We start from the raw sequence: 19,477 nt of genomic DNA, 5'->3' as shown, positions 1-19,477 counted from the left end.
AACCTGCGAGGCTACAGACCAGGTGCTGGAAAGTGAGATTAAAATGAGCGACTAGTTTCTTTTTTCTCTTTTTGGCTGGTGCAGACACAATGGGCTGAATGGCCTCTTTCTGCACCGTAACTTTTCTACGGTTCTATGTTCAGTCAACAGCTCTTTCTCCAGCAAAACTCAAATTCAAGCAAATTCATGCAAACACGATACAACTGAACAGAAGACTGACTGTGAACATCGCAATGCCAAGAATATTGCTGGCTACCACGGCACTGATTCCAGCACAGAGTAATTTGTAAGGCTTTACAGTGGAAATCTTTTATTTTATGGGTGCAGGTCAGGTGAAGGAAACTATTGACTTTCAGAATAAAGGTTACTTAGCAAATTTGTTTTCATAGGTTTAAAAATCAGCTGGCTATACAGTTGTCAATTTGATAATGAAGAGAGAGTCCATTAGCAAACCTTATCCAATCGATGGGCCAGCCACTAAAAGAAGAGGGAATAGGGCCCTAAGTCAAACACGAATGGCAGGGGGAGGGGGTGGAGGGGTGAAAGGAGACTCAGGGTAGCCAAAGAGCATGTTGATGCTCTGTTAGGTTGAAGCTTGTGAGAATTGAAGAATGCTGGGAGTAGGATGGGAGAAGAAATTGGGAAAAAAACAATTGTATGGATGGAAACGGAGAAAAGGTTGCCCTCAGGGTAAAGGGGCACAATTCTTCCAACCTTGTCAAGCAAAACAATGTTGTTTTTAATCAGGAACATTTTCTTAAAATACTCTGATCGGCTTCACCTCCGGTGACGGTGAGGAGAAAGGAATACAGTATGGGAAACAGGGCAGGTCAGTTATTAACACCATGCTCCCTGCATCCTCCAGTCAGACCTCTGGCAATAACAATACAGACCACTGCAGATGGAAAGGGATCGGGTATGAACCAGAAGCACACAGGTAATTCAAGTTCATTATTATTGGTTCAGGCACAATTCATTTCTCACTAACTGTGACGCCCCAGCCTTATAGTTGCTCACTATTCAACCAATCAGCTCCCTTTTGCCCACCCAGGAGGAAGGAAAGAATGTATACAAAACTATCCATAAGCTTATGAAAGCGTCTCAGTTTTATCCCCAGCCAGACCATTGAATGCGGGCAGATCTGTGCTGTAAATAAGTAGCTCAGAGTTTCCAGTATGGAAAATAAAAAGTGAATGATGAAGAATCTGGGCACTGACAAGATGAGACAGAGCCAAGGAATCTTGCTGCAAAGGATTGAAAATGTGCAGTTCCTTCAGCACAATTACTCACGACATTCGTCTTAGAACTGTAGAATGATACAATGCAAGAGGTCATTCAGCCCGTTTTGAAAGCTATCCAATTAGAACTAAATCTTCTTTTTCTTGTTTCAGTAGCTGACATCAGTGAGTTTGTTTCCTCTCTGTCTTCTTGTTTTTCTGTCAACCACAGGGGGAGGTGGTGGCATAGTGGTATTGTCACTGGAGAAGTGTTCCAAAGGCCCAGGATAATGCTCTGGGGACCCAGGTTTAAATCCCACCACGGCAAATGGTGAAATTTGAAATCTGGATGATGGCCACGAAACCATTGCCGATTGTCGTAAAAACCCATCTGGTTCACTAATGTCCTTGAGAGAAGGAAATCTGCTGTCCTTACCCGGTCTGGCCTACATATGACTCCAGACCTACAGCAATCTGGTTGACTCTTAAAATGCCCTCTGCACAAGGGCAATTAGGGTTGGGCAATAAATGCTGGCCTAGCCAGCGATGCCCACGTCCCATGGACTAATAATAAAAAAAACATGGGCCGCCAAACATCTTTTCCCCTTTTGCAGGCCTGAAGTTTGGTTTCTGGACAAGTGTTAAGGACGTGTACAATAGCCCCAGTGTTGACTTTTTCAACTATTTTCTATGCACCCCAAGAAGAAGGACATTGCTTTTGCCACCCTGACAGCATGAATTAGATCAGGCTTTTAATAGGCCTGGGAACATTAAGGTGGCAAAGCCCTGACCTGCTCTGCAGCAGCAGGTACCTATGCACCATGTGTTATACCAATCAGCCGTCTGGTAAACTTGTAAAAATATTTTCATTTAAACTGAGCTACGCAAGTCAGGAAGGACCCAGAGTTTGATCCCCGACTTGCATTGAGCTATCTGACCTCAGTGCAGCTGGTGGTGTTACAAATAGCATGAATACAGTGCTGTGTGGAACAATGAAAAGTGAGTGCTACTATTCCTGGTAGTTCTCCTGTGACCTCTGTGTCGACCGAGGCTCAGTGGTAGCACTATCGCCTCTTAATCATGGGTTCGAGTCCAATTCCAGAGAACACAGAAAATATTTGAGAGGGTCAACTGAGGGGCTATCGTACCTCTCTTTAGCAACCCTCCAACGCACCTGGCCAGAGGTCAAAAAAGTGGTCCCATTCCATAATCTAGGCTGACGCTTCTCTGCACCACTGAGGGCCGAAATTGACACCCTACCGATATCTAAAACAGTTTATGTCTCATTGCTGTTTGTGGAACAATACAGTTTGAAATTTGGCCGCTGTGTTTCTCACATTCTATCACTGGCTACACCTACACTTCAAAAGTGTTTCATTGGCTGTAAAGCACTTTGATGCATCCGAGGGTCATGAAAGGCGCATGCAAAGTGCATGTGAGGGTGGGTCATTAAGTGAGGACAACATCAGGTTTAGCAGTGACTCCCTGACACATGATTCGCCCTTTAGGAATTGCCACAAGTTCTGTGCAGGAGGGTTAGTTTCATGAACCTTTACTCTTGCACAAGTCTTTGAATGAGTGAAAGGGGTGAAAATGAGAGAAACAGGTGGCGGGACAGCGGGAGAATAGTCACCCTGATACTTATCGATGCCACGATATTGATCAAAGGCAGGGCTGACAACTATTAGAGTAAAACTGCACCAGCTTAGGTTTAAAAAGTGTATAAATGAAATACAGCTGCTTGGTGTAGAGATTCTATTGCAGAAAGACAGGAACACTCTGGTTTCAACTGTGTGAGTGGTAGCAATTACCAAGTTGGAGTCAGGCACTTCTCCATCAGTGGGCAGGGAATGTATGATTGGGATTGGCGACAGCCATTGAGCTAGCTTTGAGGTAACTAAAGGTCACAGTTAATCTGTGCTGATAAATGAGGATGAAATACTGAGCCATTCCTGCTCAGTAACTGCACTCCCAAGGCTGTACATTAAAGAATTACATCACCCCGGAGATCTATTTTTAAACTGAGTTTCAGTGAGAGCAAATACTGTAAATTTGGAGACTCCATTGAAATCATAAATCATTAAAAAAATTCTGTTTTTTCTAATGCACCTTTCAGTGAATAAATATTAAGGATGTGCTAAGTATAAAACCGGAACAGGGTAGAATTGCGCTGCTCATATCATACAATCTTCAACACCATTGCTTTCTGCCAACTACACATGCACAGGAAGGAGTTTAGAAGAAAAGACACCAAAATGTTCATTACAAATATTTAACCCTAAGAGGAATGAAAATGTCATCCAAGGTCACTATTTCCATTCTACGCGTGTTAACTGAATCTGGTGCTCTGCAGCCGTGCCTGATCCTTCTTGACCAGCAGTTTTAGCTAAGGGTCTGTCCAGAAAGCGGGGTGATGGAGAATGAAGAACAAGGCTAAACATGTGCTATGTAGCATGGACCGTGGTTTAAGGGAACACATGTGAGATGTGAGTCCATAATTAATAGAGGGAGAGCAGGAGTGACGAACATAACCCAGGCCGGACCTGGCTGTTCTTTTTCGTGCTTTGATCCCTTCAGGCCACCCACTCTGGAGTAGACTTTGAACCTTGTGTGCCATAGGTTTGTAAATTGGGATCCATGAAATCCCAGGGGTCAATTAGGTCATTTCTTTTTGTTTACCTGGGCCCAGGCATGCCAGGGCATGTTGAGATTTCTACACATGTTCTGTCTGTGTTGAAGTAACAGCACATTATTTTCTATTGCTGTAGAACACATTTTCTGCAACAATATTTTCCATTGGGTATCTGGCACCGTCCCAATAATTCAAAGTCTATGGCGGCTCATAGGAGGTCCCCCATCAGTGTCCAATGCTTGAAAGGGGATACTAGGAAATGAGTTAATTATTTTCAGCACGGACTTGTGCACAGCGTTTGCCAACCTATGTTCTCAACCATGTTGTTAATTGATGACAAAACCTGCTTTGTGCCTTTAGGTTGGGAGGGGGTTCAGCATACCTGTGGGGACTGTAAAGCTCCACCCAGCAGGAGCCAAGCAATGGAAACAAGAGTTCCATCCCAATAAAACTTGACTTGTAGCTGTTGGACTGAGACCACTAACTGTAACTTAAATGCAGTCGAGGATAGATGTGATGAGAGATTTTTTAGATAGCATGCGAAAGAGGACAAAAACATTGCCTAAAAGTGAAAACTGCACTTAAAAGAAATGATCTCCTTCTAAAAGATCCCATGTCATAAACTAAGTAGGAGAAATAATAATGCAAAGAGATCCGGTTAAAGAGTTTCCTCAATTATTTTTCCCAATAACCCTTCACAAAACGGGCTTTGACAGTTGTTGCAGTAAACGTGCCACTAAAACATTAAGTAGTTCAGTAGAAAGCACCCGAGGGCATTACATAGAGAGCATTTATACTTCACATCAATTATACTATTCTACTTTGGAGATGTCCCGTAACCAGAAGGAAAAAACAGTTCGGACCAGCACTCCTATTTCCCAGTTTTTAATGGTGTTCCATTTTAAGGTTTACAAGCTTTAACTGTTTTTTTTCTCCCCTTCTGGGAGAGCAGAATGGATCATTTTTTGAATTTTTCTTGGGGATCAACCCTTTGACCCACCAATGATAGCCAGACTCCACCCTCTGAACTTCCCTCAAAACTACCTGCCTCACCACATCCAACTCCTGCTTTAAGGCCCTTCTTTGAAATCCACCACCATAACCAAGCTTTTGGTCAGCACCTCCCAATGTCAAATGCTAAGGGTCAGCATCATTTTAATCTGATCAAGCCTCTGTGAAGCATCTTAGGACATTCTTCTTTAACAAACCGTTGTGTAAAATGCATGTTGTTGTGGTTGCATTGAGTTAGGGTCACAGTATGCTGCCTCATAAATAGAATATAATCTTGCCACATATCTGGCGCATTTGAGCACAAACACATGGTATTATGGAGCACTCAGATGCAAGTTAGTGCGATCACTTCACATTGCTGGGCACATGTCCAGATGGGAAAAGGAGTTGACCACTCAGGCCCTGGAGCCTGCTCCACCAGTCAGTCGGATCGTGGCTGATCTGTACCTCAACTTCACTCACCTGGCTTACCTTCATATCTTTTAATACCCTTACTGAACAAAAATCCACCAATTTAAGTCTTGAAAATTTCAATTGACCCTCAGCATCCACAGACCTCTGGGGCAGAACACCCCAGATTCCTACCACCATTTGTGTGAAAATGTGCTTCCTGGTGTCATTCCTGAATGATGTTGCTCTAATTATATGACCATGTCCCCTCATACTTCACTCCCCCAACAGAGGAAACAGTCTCCCTGTATATACACTTTTGAATCCTTTTAACATAAATACTTCGATCAGTTCACCCTTCAATCTTCTAAACTCAAAGGAATGCAACCTGTCCTTATAATTTAAGCATCTTAACCCCCATATCATTCTGAAATGATTTTGCAAATGATATTATTGTGATGACGCATGTGCTTTGGAAAAAGTCTGCTTTTCCTTTTTGTCTAATGCCCCTTTAAGACCAAAGTGGACTGGGCAGTATTCTGAAACAAGGTTAATTGGTTTCCTGATTATTACATCATTAGGTTCCAAGAAATGTCCATGTGACCTGAGTTTGCCATGGGGATGAACAGCTAAGAAGCGAAGGATAAATAGAAAGCTAATTGCAGTGGTGTTGGGTTTCAGCCTGTGTTTCTGGTTGTCACTGAGAATTCAGGTGAGGGGGAAACAAGCAAGCTTCTCTCTGAATGGAAGAGTTTTCTGTTTGACAGTTTTCAAACGTATCCTTGTGGTGAAGCGGTAAAATGGGCAGAGTCCACTCTCCCATCTCTGCCATCTGTAACAGAAAAGTTTGTAACGTCTTCATTTTTAAAACATTTCGGAATGTTTTCCATTACTGGATAGTGTGAATGGGACTAAAGAAAGAGAGGGAGGAACAGCTACTTGAAGAGTCCACAACTTGCCACGGTTTAAGGGACTCCTTTGTAATTGATGCCTAAGATAATGACAAATATTAACAGCCATTTATCCAATATAGGCAGTTGTCCAGGATTAGAGGTTTAAGTAGTGGATACTGTACAGAGTGACTGGTTTGTGTGGTAGGTATAACTCTATGCATGGTGCAGTACAATATACAGACAACTCCTGGACTGTATTTGCAGTACCTGAATATGGTGGAGACAATCCCTAAAGAATATGGTGACAATTGATAAGTCAAATGGGATAACATAGCAAGTGTATTTCCATCCTAATCTTTCTTTCATGAGGCAATGAGAAACGTCTTTACAGAAGTATTTAATCATCCACTCACCAGTGCTTGCTGCGATTGTGCTGCTTGTATCCCTAGTGTCTGCTGACTCTGTTGTTGTTGCTGCTGTTGCTGCTGCATCTGTAACCAGAGAGGATAAAACATTGCTGCATTTGGATGCCACAGAGTTACAAAATTTTACACCACACGAAGTCATTTGGCCCATCTTGCAGTAGCTGGTTCTCTAAAAATGTATCTACTTAGTCCCACTTCCTTATCCTTTACCCCAACAACTATAGAACCACTCAAAGTTTCTTAGTTTATTTTACAAACTTTTTCATACCTGTAGATGAATTGTGTTGACACCAGTGGGTAATATTCAATCTAATTCTTTAAAATATTTATTCATTTGCAGGATACGGGTGTGGCTGGCTAGGCCAGCATTTATTGCCTGTCCCTAATTGCCCTTGAGAAGGTGGTGTTGAGCCACCTTCTTGAACCGCTGCATTCCATGTGCTGTAGGAACACCCACAGTGCTATTAGGAAGGGGGTTCCAGGTTTTGACCCAGTGACAGTGAAGGAACAGCGCAATCAGTAGATATAATATATTTGGATTTCCAAAAGGCATTCGATAAGGTACCGCACATAAGGCTACTTAATAAGATAAGAGCCCATGGTGTTAGGGGTAGTATACTAGCATGGATAGAGGACTGGCTAACTAATAAACGACAGAGAGTTGAGATACAGGGGGCATTTTCAGGATGGCAACCTATAACTAGTGGAGTGCCACAGGGATCAGTGCTGGGGCCACAATTATTTACAATATATATTAATGACTTGGATGAAGGAAATGAATATACTATCGCTAAATTTGCGGATGACTCAAAAATAGTGGGAAGGCAAGTGGTGAGGATGACACAAAGAGTCTACAAAGGGATATAGACAGGTTAAACGAGTGGGCAAAAATGTGGCAGATGGAATATAGTGTGGAAAAGTGAGAGGTTATGCACTTTAGCAGGAATAGAGGAGCTGAATATTTTTTAAATGGAGAAAGACTGAAGAAAGTTGCAGCATAGAGGGATGTTGGGGTCCTTGTGCATGAATCCCAAAAAGCAAGCATACAAGTTCAGCAGGTAATAGGTAAGGCAAATGGAATGTTGGCCTTTATTTCAAAGGGAATGGAGTATAAAAATAGGAAAGTCTTGCTAAAACTATACAAGGCACTAGTTAGACCACATCTAGAATACTATGAACAGTTTTGGTCCCCTTATCTAAGAAAAGATATACTGGCATTGGAGGCAGTCCAGAGAAGGTTCACTAGGTTGATCCCAGGGATGGAGGGGTTTTCTTATGAGGAGAGGTTGAGTCGGTTGGGCCTGTACTCATTGGAGTTTAGAAGAATGAGAGGCGACCTTATTGAAACACACAAGATTCTTAGGGAGCTTGACAGGGTAGATGCTGAGAGGTTGTTTCCCCTTGTGGGGGCATCTAGGAACAGTGGACATAATCTCAGAGTAAGGGGGAGCCCATTTAAAACAGAGATGAGGAAGAATTTCTTCTTTCACAGGGTAGTCAATCTGTGGCATTCTTTACCAAGGAGGGCTGTATAGGCTGGGTCGTTAAGTATACTCAAGGCTGAGATAGACAGATTTTTAATCAGTAAGGAAATTAAGGGTTATGGGGAAAAGGCAGGAAAGTGGAGTTGAGGATTATCAGATCAGTCATGATCTCATTGAATGGCGGAGCAGACTCAATGGGCCGAATGCTCCTATGTCTCATGGTCAGGATGGTGTGTGACTTGGAGGGAGCTTGCAGTTGGTGGTGTTTCCGTGAATCTTGTCCTTCTAGGTGGTAGAGGTCACGGGTTTGGAAGATGCTGTTAGCCTCGGTGAGTTACTGAAGTGCATCTTGTAGATGGTACATACTGCTGCCACTGTGCATCAGTGGTGGAGGGAGTGAATATTGAAGGTGGTGGATGGGATGCTAATCAAGTGGGTTGCTTTTTCCTGGACAGTATCAAGCTTCTTAAGTGTTGTTGGAGCTGCACTCATCGAAACAAGTGGAGAGTATTCCATCAGACTCTTGACTTGTGCCTTGTAGATGGACAGGTTTTGGGGAGTCAGGAAGTGAGTTACTCGCTGTAGACACCTCAGCACAATATTTATATAGCTGGTCCAGCTCAGTTTCTGGTCAATGGTAATTCTTGCTAATTGTATTCTCAATTTTAATGTGCTTGAAATCTCCTAGTTTCAATGTGCTCACTTTCAATGTGGCTCAATTGTATGCTGTTTACTTATTTTTAAATGGCCCTTTCCTTCCGCAGTAGTTTAAATCCACCCCATTGTTCTAATTCTGGCATGGACTAGTTGGGCTGAATGGCCTGTTTTTATGCTGGACACTCTATTGGAATTGTTGCCATAATGGCTTACGCAAGGGCTATCATTTTTTGGCAATATTACCATGTCTCAGAACCTTCAACACTCCCAAAATTGAAGTTATTCCCTCCTATAATATTATGTGAAGCACATAATATAGCACATCCAGGAGTGGTGTTTTCTTTACAGGGACCTTATGCAGCGGTTTAATTCGGTGACCCTACAATTTACCAGGCAACATCCTGGGGGGTTACCATTGACCAAGCAGCTAACTGTCAGTCAACATCAGTAGTGGACTCTCCATGGCAACGCCACTTGCCAACCAATCAGCACTCTCTTCACATACATTATAAATTGTTGTTTTCCCTCTTATATTGGTATTCTTGCGAGTGTCCTGATGAGTGCAAGACAAAAAGCTTCGACATATCTCTTTTTTTCAGCAATACTCAAACATATGTTACCAGTTACTCCTTGGAATGGCGTGAACCTGTGAAATGTGTGTCATGACATTTCATAGGTATTTGGAGATTTTAAAAATCAGTTAGAAGGGAAAAATATAATAATAAATAGTCAGCATGGATTTCAAAAGGGAAAAACTTGCTTGACCAACCTTAATGAATTTTTGGATGGGGTAACAGAGAGAGTAGACAATGGTAATGCAGTGGACGTCATTTATCTGGACTTTCAAAAGGCTTTCCATAAGGTGCCTGTTAACAGACTAATGAATAAGGTCAGAGAACGTGGAGTGATGAAACAAATAGTAGAATGGATTGCTAGCTGGCTTCTAGGCAGAAAGCAGAGTGTGGAACTAAAGAGTAGTTATTCAGAGTAGCAGAAAGTAGGAAGTGGTGTTCCACAAGGATCAGTGCTGGGGCCAACTGTTGTGCACAATTTACATTAATAATTTGGACTTTGGAATCAAAAAAAAATGTCTAAATTTGCAGATGACACCAAATTTTGTGGGGCCGGTGAGCAGGGGGTACAGTCAATACTGAGGAGAGTGCAACAAATTACAGGAAAACATTAATAAACTTGCAGAGTGAGCAAATAATTGGGCAAATAAAGTTTACCACATATATAAATGAGAGGTCGTACATTTTGGTAGGAAGATTAGGGAGGTCACTTATTACTTGGAAGGTACAAGTCTGGATGGGGTAGAGGAACAGAGGGATCCTGGAGTTAGTTGCGCCACAGATTAGCAAGGCCATTAAAAAAGCAAACTAAGCAATAGGCTTTATTTCTAGATGGATAGAATCAAAAAGTAGGGAGGTTATGCTAAACTTGAATAATATATTTGTTAGACCACACTTAAAAATGTGTGGTTCTGGTTGCCATATTGCAAAAAGGATATAGTGTACAGTGCAGAAAAGCTTTACCAGGATGATGTGAGAAACACATGGATATACGCATCAGAAAACCATTGACAGGCTCAGTCTCTTATCTCTGGAAAAAAGGCAGCTGAGGGGTGACCTAAAAGGGGTTGAAAAAAGAAAGCTGAGGGGTGACCTAATAGAGGTTGGAAAAAGGTGGATGACGGGTGATCTAATAGAGGCCCTTTAAAGTTTTGACAGTGTGGATACAGAGGTGATGTTTCCTCTTGTGGGGAAGAGCATAATTTGAGGCAATCAATATAAGATGATCTCCAAGAAATCCAATTGGAAATTCAGAAAAAAACTTCTTTCTCCAAAGTGCGGTGAGAATGTGAAACGCGCTACCACAGGGAGTGGTTAAAGTAAATAGTACAGATGCATTTAGGGAGAAACAAGACAAGCCTATTGCGGAGAAGGGAATAGAAGGTTACAATGCGGGATTTAGATGAGAGGAGGCTTGAGCAAAGTATAAAGGTGAGTGGCCGGTGAAAAGGAAATTTCCTCCCATTTTCCGCTTTTGTGTGTGATTTCACCCATTGTAATTTAATATTTGGAGGGAAACGAATAAGTTTAATAGAGATTACAAGAAGATGGGCAGAGACTGTCTGAAGGGAAGGAGCAGGTGGCTTTGATGCCCTGTTGTTATTCCAGTTACTTAGTTGAAAATGTGTTCTAGCTTTTACAATGAATGAACGGTTTCGTTTCATCAGAACAGACTCGCGATATCAATGCAGCAGGACTTTCAAAACACTTGCACTGCATGAGTTGGCAATGCAGGATTGCACCTTGTGAAAGACCAATTCCCACCTGTAGGAGTCGCTGCTGTCGAAGCTGTTGCTGTCGTTGTCTCATCTGTTCCTGCGAGAGTTGGACTGAACCAAGATTTGCATGTGGGCCTGATGTCATATGATCAAGTCCAGCTGACATCAAAGTGCTCTGCTGCAAAGGTTGGTGGGTGAGCCTACGCCAGAAAATAATGCAGATCTGATGGTTAATGCATGTATTGCAATAAACGATTGGAGCACAGAACTACTAGGTAAGTTCTGCTACAGCAAGCAGATCAGTGCAAAGAGATGAATGGGGGCCACACTCAATAATTTCACTGGAGCTAATTTTTGTGATCGTACAAGATGGATTGAGTGCTGCCTGACACTTCATGAGTAGGAAACCCAGGAGATTGACTTGAATGCCAATTTTTTCACTCTGTACATCGACTTGAACAACGAATAAAAGCTAACAGGATGTAAAACGAGTGTTGTAACCAATCTCATCAGTTCTGTTAGCATTCTCTGCCCAGTGACCAGAGGAATGGAACTAATGTTACAGAGTAATCCAATCAGTATTGACAAGCTAATCAGCACCAATTTACCAATAAGCTGAGCAAAACAAGCAGGATGTTCATCTGCATCGCTGTGTCAGCTGTGGCTCAGTCCATAGCACCCTCGCCTTTGAATCAGAGGGTTGTGGGTTCATGTCCCACTCCCGGAAACCAAGAACTGTGATTGTACTCGAAAGAATTGCAATCTGTGACTGTTGATAACTCGAAAGAGTTTCAGGTAAGTAAGGATGTATCAGCTTGGATGACAATTTTCATCTTCCTTTAAAAGGCCATTGCGTGTCCACCACAAATTGGAATTTAGTTGAATCGCAGCTCACTAAAGTGGGGTGGATGGAGCGTGCTGCCCTTCATTGAAGCTTCAATTCAGTTGACAATTGAGTCCTACCTGTGATTCCCTGGTCTTGATCAGAAAACTTCCTGATGTGAGAAGACCGGGGCAGAGGGGAAAGAATAGTGACAGTCATAATGAGCCACTGTCATGAACCTCCTATTGATAGATTTTTGTTGGGCTCGAGTATTAAGGATTACAAAACCAAAGTGGGCAGGTGGAGCTAAGATGCAGGTCGGCCAAGATCTAACTGAATTCTAGGTCAGGGTCAAGGGACTGAATGGCCTCCTCTTATTCCTATGTTCCTTTCAACAGCTTGTTTAAGAACAGCCTTGGCAAAGACCTGGAAGGTGAAGCTGAGATCAGAGTCATAATTAATTTTACGACACAAGTAAGGGTGGGGGAAGAAAGTCATGAAATAAATCCCAAGAATGCTGATTAGCAATTAATTTCAGAAACGTCACAGTCAGTCACAGTCTTCATTTTCATTCTGCTGTGGGGAATGGTAGATTTTTCCTGAATCAGTAGCACTAACCGATAATCTCAGGCCACTTACCGTTGAGTGCCCTGAAGGTTTGGTGGGTAGGGAGAGGCTTGCTGGTGAATATAGCCACTAGGCTGCTGCTGCATTTGCCTGATCCGGTCCACGAGAGCTGGGTTAGAGTGAGCAGCCTGATATGGCCTGGCACTGTAGTTGGGCGACAGCATGCCATTTCCAGCTTGCTGTTGCAAAGGCATCTGAGTACTGTATGCTGTGTATCCATGGGGCAGAGCCTGCACAAGGACCAAGGGCAGATAACAGCGTCACTCACTACAACACAAAGCCTAGACAACTCAATTTCAAAAGATAGACGGGCCGTTTTTCATGTGGCCAAACACACTTCCTTTTCATTCCTCGAACGTTCCCCCTCCTTCTCCTGAATCATTCTGGAGACGCAGGCCACTCCCAACCTGGTACCTCACCCAATTAGCCTTGCATCATGTGAGAGTCCACACAGTGAGTGATGGACACTAATCTGCTGAACAGACTATCTGGGGCTTCCCACTGTCGGGGCTTTAGCAGCATAGTTGTTATCGGACCAGTATTTCAGAGGCCTGGAACTAATGAACCAAAGATGCAAGTTCAAATGCCACCATAGCAGCTGGGGAATTTGTATTCAATTTATTTAATAAATCAGGGTTTTAAAAAAAACCACTAATGGCAACCAGATTGCAGTGAAAACCCAACTGATTTTGATGACATCCTCACTGATGTCCTTTAGGTAGGAAATCTGGCGTCATTATCCAGTCTGGTCTATATTTCACTCCAGGCCCACAGCAATGTGTTGAGTCTTAATCGTCCTCCAAAACAGCCTTGCAAGCTACTCAGTTGTACGGGGATAGGCAAAACTACTGGCCTGACTATCAATGCTCACATCCCATGAATGAGTGTCCTAGTCCTAGTGTATGAATCACTAAAGGTACAGCAGGTAACTAGGAAAGCTAATAGAACATTATCATTTATTGCGCGGGGAATTGATTACAAAAGTAGGGAGGTTATGCTTTAGTTGTACAGGGCACTGGAGACACCACATCTGGAGTATTGTGTACAGTACTGGTCTCCTTATTCAAAGGAAGATGTAAATGCGTTAGATACCATTCAGAGAAGGTTCACTAGGCTAATACCAGAAATGGGTGGGTTTGTCTTATGAGGGAAGGCTGGACAGGTTAGGCCTGTATCCACTGGAATTTAGAAGAGTGAGAGGCGACTTAATTGAAACCTTTAAGATCCTGAGGGGTCTTGACAGGGTGGATGTGCAGAGGATGTTTCCTTTTGTGGGAGAATCTAGAACTGGGGTCACCGTTTAAAAATAAGGGGTCACTCATTTAAGACAGAGATGAGGACAAATTTTTTCTCTGAGGGCCATGAGTCTTTAGAACTCTCTTCCTCAAAAGGCGGTGGAAGCAGAGTCTTTGAATATTTTTAAGGCAGAGCTAGATAGATTCTTGATTAACAAGGGGGTGAAAGACTATCGAGAGGTAGGCAGGAAAGTGGGGTTGAGGTTACATTAAGATCAGCAATGGTCTTATTGAATGGCGGAGCAGGCTTGAGGGGCTGAGTGGCCTACTCCTGCTCCTAATTCGTATGTTCATAATATATGTAAAAGAAAGAACGGCATCACTAGATTCACATCTGCACACTTTACAATGGGACTGAGAATTCTGGTTAATTTTTCATTAACGCTTCCTATTTCCTACTTTTAAAAAATTCTCGGGATCAAAATCAAATAAAATATCAAAATACGTAAAGAAATGAGTGGGTTTTAGCAATCTGGAGATACCAGAGTTTGGCTCCTCGCATTTCGATGGTGGGGGGAAGAATCGAGAATGCAAGACAAAAGCCAGACAGTTTTGTGGAGGCGGAGAGAGGAGGGGAGGGGAAGGAGAGAAAGAAAGAACAGGCAGATAGGAAACAGGAGTAGAAAGCTGTTGTAATTCCTGACCTGTGTCTGTGTCATGGAGTTATAAAAGATATATTGTGCTCTTTATGCCTAACAATGTTCGGAACAAGAAGCAGACCCTGTTATCGGGCTCTTGCCTGGATCTTCACAGGGATGCGAGACTCAACATTCCATAAAGTTTCCATTTCCTTTTATTAAAACTCTAGCCGAAAGTCAGTGTAAAATAATACAGTGCTATTCCCATCAGAATGGGGATTTTTGACTTGTGTGCAGACTCAGAACCAGAAATAACTTTTAAATTGCACAGAGGTTGGTTGATAAGCTGCTGCTTCTCTTTTATAGTCTGTGAAACAAAATCCAGTACCATTTTAGTTTAATAGCAGGTCAAGAGCACCACTGATGGTTACGGCAAGTGACCCGACATGGTGCAAATGTTTCTTTATATTCAATCCTGGGGTGTGAGTGTTGCTAACAAGGCCAGCACTTATTGTCCATCCCTAATTGCCCTTGAGAAGGTGGCCTTCTTGAGCTGCTGCAGTCCATGTGGTGTAGGTACATCCACAGTGCTGTTACGAAGGGAGTTCCAGCATTTTGACCCAGCAGCAGCGAAGGAACAGCGATATAGTTCCAAGTTAAGATGGCGTGTGACTGGGAGAGGGAAACTTGGAGGTGGTGGCGTTCCCATGCATCTGCTGCCCTTGTTCCTCTAAGTGGTAGAATGGCAGGTTTGGAAGATGCTGTCGAAAGAGCCTTGGTGAATTGCTGCAGTGCTTCTTGTAGACAGTACATACTGCTGCCACTGTGCACCAGTGGTGGAGGGAGTGAAGATTTAACATGTTGGATAGGGTGGCAATCAAGCAGGCCGTTTTGTCCCTAATTTCTATGTGTGGTGTGAGCTTTGCCTGAATAGTGAAATTTTACATTAAGACTTCCAGAAATAGTGAAAATGTTGGTTTGTAAATGAATTTAATTTTTAAAAAATTGCTTTCACTCGCCATCACTGGCAGTGGGTGCGGGGGGTGTTGCAAAGAGGCAAAAGCAAATTATGCAGATAAAGAAAAAAATACATATATTAGGATGAAAAGAGAAAAGTTTCTGTCAATTTTCCATCAAGCTCTTTTCACGCCAAGTTAGTGAAGGATTGGGGAGCCTGCTTTAACACCTTTGAGGGAATTCTCCATTGGAGTTACAAAAAAGCTTGAAAAATTTCCAATAAGTAACTGATAAATGTTATGATAATTAGTACTGACTCTCACCAGTAAATAAGTTACTCAGGTAATGCAGATGATACAAAGATAGGTGGAGGGACAGGTAGTATTGAGGAGGCGGCAAGGCTGTAGAAGGATTTGGACAGGTTAGGAGAATGGGCAAAGAAGTGGCAGATGGAATACAACGTGGGGAAGTGTGAGGTCATGCACTTTGGTAGGAAGAATAGAGGCATAGACTATTTTCTAAATGGGGAGAGAATTCAGAAATCTGGAGTGCAAAAGGATTTGGGAGTCTTAGTCCAGGATTCTATTTAGGTTAACTTGCAGGCTGAGTTGGTAGTTAGGAAGGCAAATGCATTTTGGCATTTATTTCGAGAGGACTAGAATATAAAAGCAGGGATGTGCTGCCGAGGCTTTATAAGGCTCTGGTCAGACCACATTTAGAATATTGCGAAGAAATTTTGGGCCCCGTATCTCAGGAAGGATGTGCTGGCCCTGGAGAGGGTCCAGAGGAGGTTGACGAGAACGATCCCAGGAATGAAAGGCTTAACATATGAGGAACGTTTGAGGACTCTGGGTCTATACTTGATGGAGTTTAGAAGGATGAGGAGAATACTGAAAGGCCTGGATAGAGTGGATGTGGGAAAGATGTTTCCATTAGTAGGAGAGACTAGGACCCGAGGGCCCAGCCTCAGAGTAAAGGGAAGACCTTTTAGAACAGAGATGAGGAGAAACTTCTTTAGCCAGAGAGTGGTGGATCTATGGAATTCATTGCCACAGAAGGCTGTGGAAGCCAGGTCATTGAGTGTATTTAAGACCGAGATAGATAGATTCTTGATTGGTAAGGGGGTCAAAGGTTACGGGGAGAAGGCGGGAGAATGGGGTTGAGAACTTATCAGCCATGATTGAATGGCGGAGCAGACGCGATGGGCCGAATGGCCTAATTTCTGCTCCTATATCTTATGGTCTTATGGTCTAATGTATCAGAGCAGTGAAGTGAGTTGGTAGCTCAGAAAGAGGTTAGAAGAACAAAATAGATGTGGCCTAACAATATCCTTTTTAAATATATATCCAATTCCCCTTTGAAATCAAGGGGAAGATGCTGTGTGGCCAACATTCCTGAGTTTCCAAGTGGATGCTGCCATTATCCATATGAATAGTCCATATTCAATTTTAGGCGTGACCTTCATTAGGTGTTTCAACAGTGAAAATAGTGCATGTGTAAAGTGAGGCGCAATAATGTTTTGGCAGAAAATGTTTACGGGTAATGTGATGTTTTATATAAGAGCCACCTGAAAGCATGAGCTAGGACAGGATATTTCAGTCAGGTCCATTCCTTCTACAATCCACGTTATCACAGATTTTATCAGCCGAGGAAACGTTCTATAAAGTTTCTTGGTTTGACTCCTTCAGTGCTCTCACTCCACATAAATTGAGGAAAATTCCAGAATTCAGAATTTATCTTACATCTAACATGTTGTACCTCTTTTAATAAAGCATCCAAAGATTGAAGATTGACCATCAAATTGTAATAGCTCCACATCCCCAGCCCACCACTCCCCCAAAGCTCCCCCCTCTCCCCAGCCCATGAGCTTCTGGTTAAAGGCATTGCCCATTGTACCTTTAATACAGAACAGATCAGAAGGCCCCATTTGATTCCTCCCAGCCCTGGTGTTTATTTTTTATTATTTCATGGGATGTGAGCATCACTGGCAAGGCCAACATTTGTTGCCCATCCGTAATTGCCCTTGAATTGAGTGGCTTGCTAAGCCATTTCAGAGGGAAGTTAAGAGCCAGCCACATTGCTGTGGGTCTGGCATTTGGAGTAGGCCCTCCCTAAAGAACTTTACTGAACCAGATGGGTGTTTATAACAATTGCTGATAGTTGTCATTGTCACCAGTACTGAGACAAGCTTTCAATTCCAGACTTATTAACTGAATTTAAATTCCACCAGCTGCTATGGTGGGATTTGAACCCCTGTCCCCAGAGCATTTGCCTGGGCCTCTGGCTTACTGATCCATTGACATTACCTCTGTGCCACCATCTCTCCAGACGGTGTGCGTCGAGTTAGTTGCTCTGAGCCAGGCAGCAGCTAAGAAACAACTCATCTCTTCACCCCTGCACAAAAGGGGAAGGGGTGGCAGGGTAGAGGGATGGTCCTGCTCTGGATTGTTAGCCAACAATTCTTGCTGCATGGGGATGACTGGTGAGAGTAGGATTGGACTCAAGTGCGATGCCTTCTGTGATGAATAGCCGGCTATAACAAGGCCCAGGTTTTGCAATCAGCGGCGAAGAAATGGTGCTTGCCAGTGACTTTGGGAAAACCTCCCACAAGTATCTAGCAATCTCTGTGACGTGGAGTTCCCCTTTCCCAGTGTTAGTTTGAAACTGGTGCCAAGACAGGGGGATTTCCAGGCATCCAGCAGCAGTGATTTAATCAAGAGGGGTAAAGAACCAATCACATTTAAGTATTCTCATAGACAGCTAACCAGGATGCAAAGCGCACTGATCATCCTTCCCTTTTAATTAAAGGGCAAAATAAATGATCGGGACATACACCTGGGTTTAAGGTAGAAGCTGAAGTATAATAATTACTAAAGAATTGAAAAAATACGTGGAACTTTTTAAACCACCATGAAGAAATATGACATTCCATACGTATAAAATTAGTTTTTCAGGACCCATGAGTTTGCTCAGCAATAATTATGAGCTTAGCATGCCATTAAAAAGTTACACCTCAAACAATTGCATTTGACTTTTTTTACTTTAAGACTAAAGTGCAAGTTGCCATGAGTTCAATGGTTTGTAATAGATTGCATTCGAGGGGGACTTCAACAGTACATCACATGGAGAACTGTAGAATCACTTGCAGCAGCTTCTGGATTTCATCTTTAGCGCACGTGCGCGGACTCCAGAAGTTGCTGTCAGTTTCAGAGCATTAATGGAGAACATTGACAGCAAAACTGTCATTAGCACTGCAAAATTTGGGCCATGACTTAGACACAGACTTGATGAATGGCACTTTGTCTAAGGTACTGAAGAACTGCACTCACAGACCTAGAAGTAATGGAATTTCACAGCACAAACAGACCATTTGGCCCAACAGATCTACGCTCCACACAAGCCTTCTCCCATCTGACTGCAACACACCCTTCCAACAACCTATAATCCCAGTCAGACAGGAGGGAATAAGAACAGGGCCAGGGGGTGGGGGCAGGAGTGATAGGGGAAACAGGGTTTTAAGATGGTCAGTCAGACTAATGATTTTATAACACTCCTTAAGGGTTACACCAAGTACTGGCTACCACCGCTTTCCTTGACAGATTTATTTAACGTTCAATTTAAATGTAGAGAAGATACATGTGTTAAATTGTATTACAAAACACTCAAGTACCCCATCCTTAACAGCTGGTGCAAATCTGATGCCAGCAACGGCCTGGGAACAGGTCATTGGGCTGCTCAATTTACTCTGAGGGCACTCTAAAGAATGCGTGGGCAAAGCATTTCCATCTAAAGTTGAGGGAGGGCATTGAACCTGATATAAATCCGCTTGAGAGGCAGCTGGATTCCCTTGCAGATAGAAGAAAGGGTCGAGGGATAAAGATGAGAAAGAATCCATAGAAAATGGGTGGTTTTGACACTCCCAAGACCGTATGCTGTTTCTGTGACAACTCTGGTCCCTAAATTGCCTACCTGTGTTTGCTGCATACCAGGGTACTGTGGAAGCTGGGCAGGTCGAACCTGTTGGGCATAAAGACCACTCTGGTCAACTGGCTGGCCCTGAAAAAAACCAAATCAGAAAGTCACAGGTTTCTTCCCGATCGTATCTGGACTGTGCCATCTGCTGACCATCACTTCACATGGAACAGGCTGAAGTGCAACGGAAGAGCGGAAAATAAACATCCTACTGATTGTGTTTTTT

General features: G+C 43.0%; 1 protein-coding gene across 1 annotated transcript in view; it reads right to left on the bottom strand.

Moving 5' to 3' along the window:
• The window catches only part of LOC144693984 (mediator of RNA polymerase II transcription subunit 12-like protein), a 590,784-nt gene that overhangs the window by 14,133 nt on the left and 557,174 nt on the right, over positions 1-19,477 (bottom strand). Inside the window, exons 41-44 of the mRNA XM_078564267.1 lie at positions 19,249-19,335; positions 12,462-12,679; positions 11,046-11,199; positions 6,557-6,634 (exon numbers count right to left, since the gene is read on the bottom strand). Of these exons, the coding sequence (XP_078420393.1) occupies positions 6,557-6,634; positions 11,046-11,199; positions 12,462-12,679; positions 19,249-19,335 (537 nt within the window). The remainder of the gene's footprint in view (positions 1-6,556; positions 6,635-11,045; positions 11,200-12,461; positions 12,680-19,248; positions 19,336-19,477) is intronic.

This window comes from Cetorhinus maximus, chromosome 19 (assembly GCF_964194155.1).
Source record: "Cetorhinus maximus chromosome 19, sCetMax3.hap1.1, whole genome shotgun sequence".
NCBI classification, from domain to species: Eukaryota; Metazoa; Chordata; class Chondrichthyes; order Lamniformes; family Cetorhinidae; genus Cetorhinus; species Cetorhinus maximus.
The sequence above is the reverse complement of the archived record's forward strand: the minus strand, read 5'-3'. Positions and strand labels throughout refer to the sequence as shown.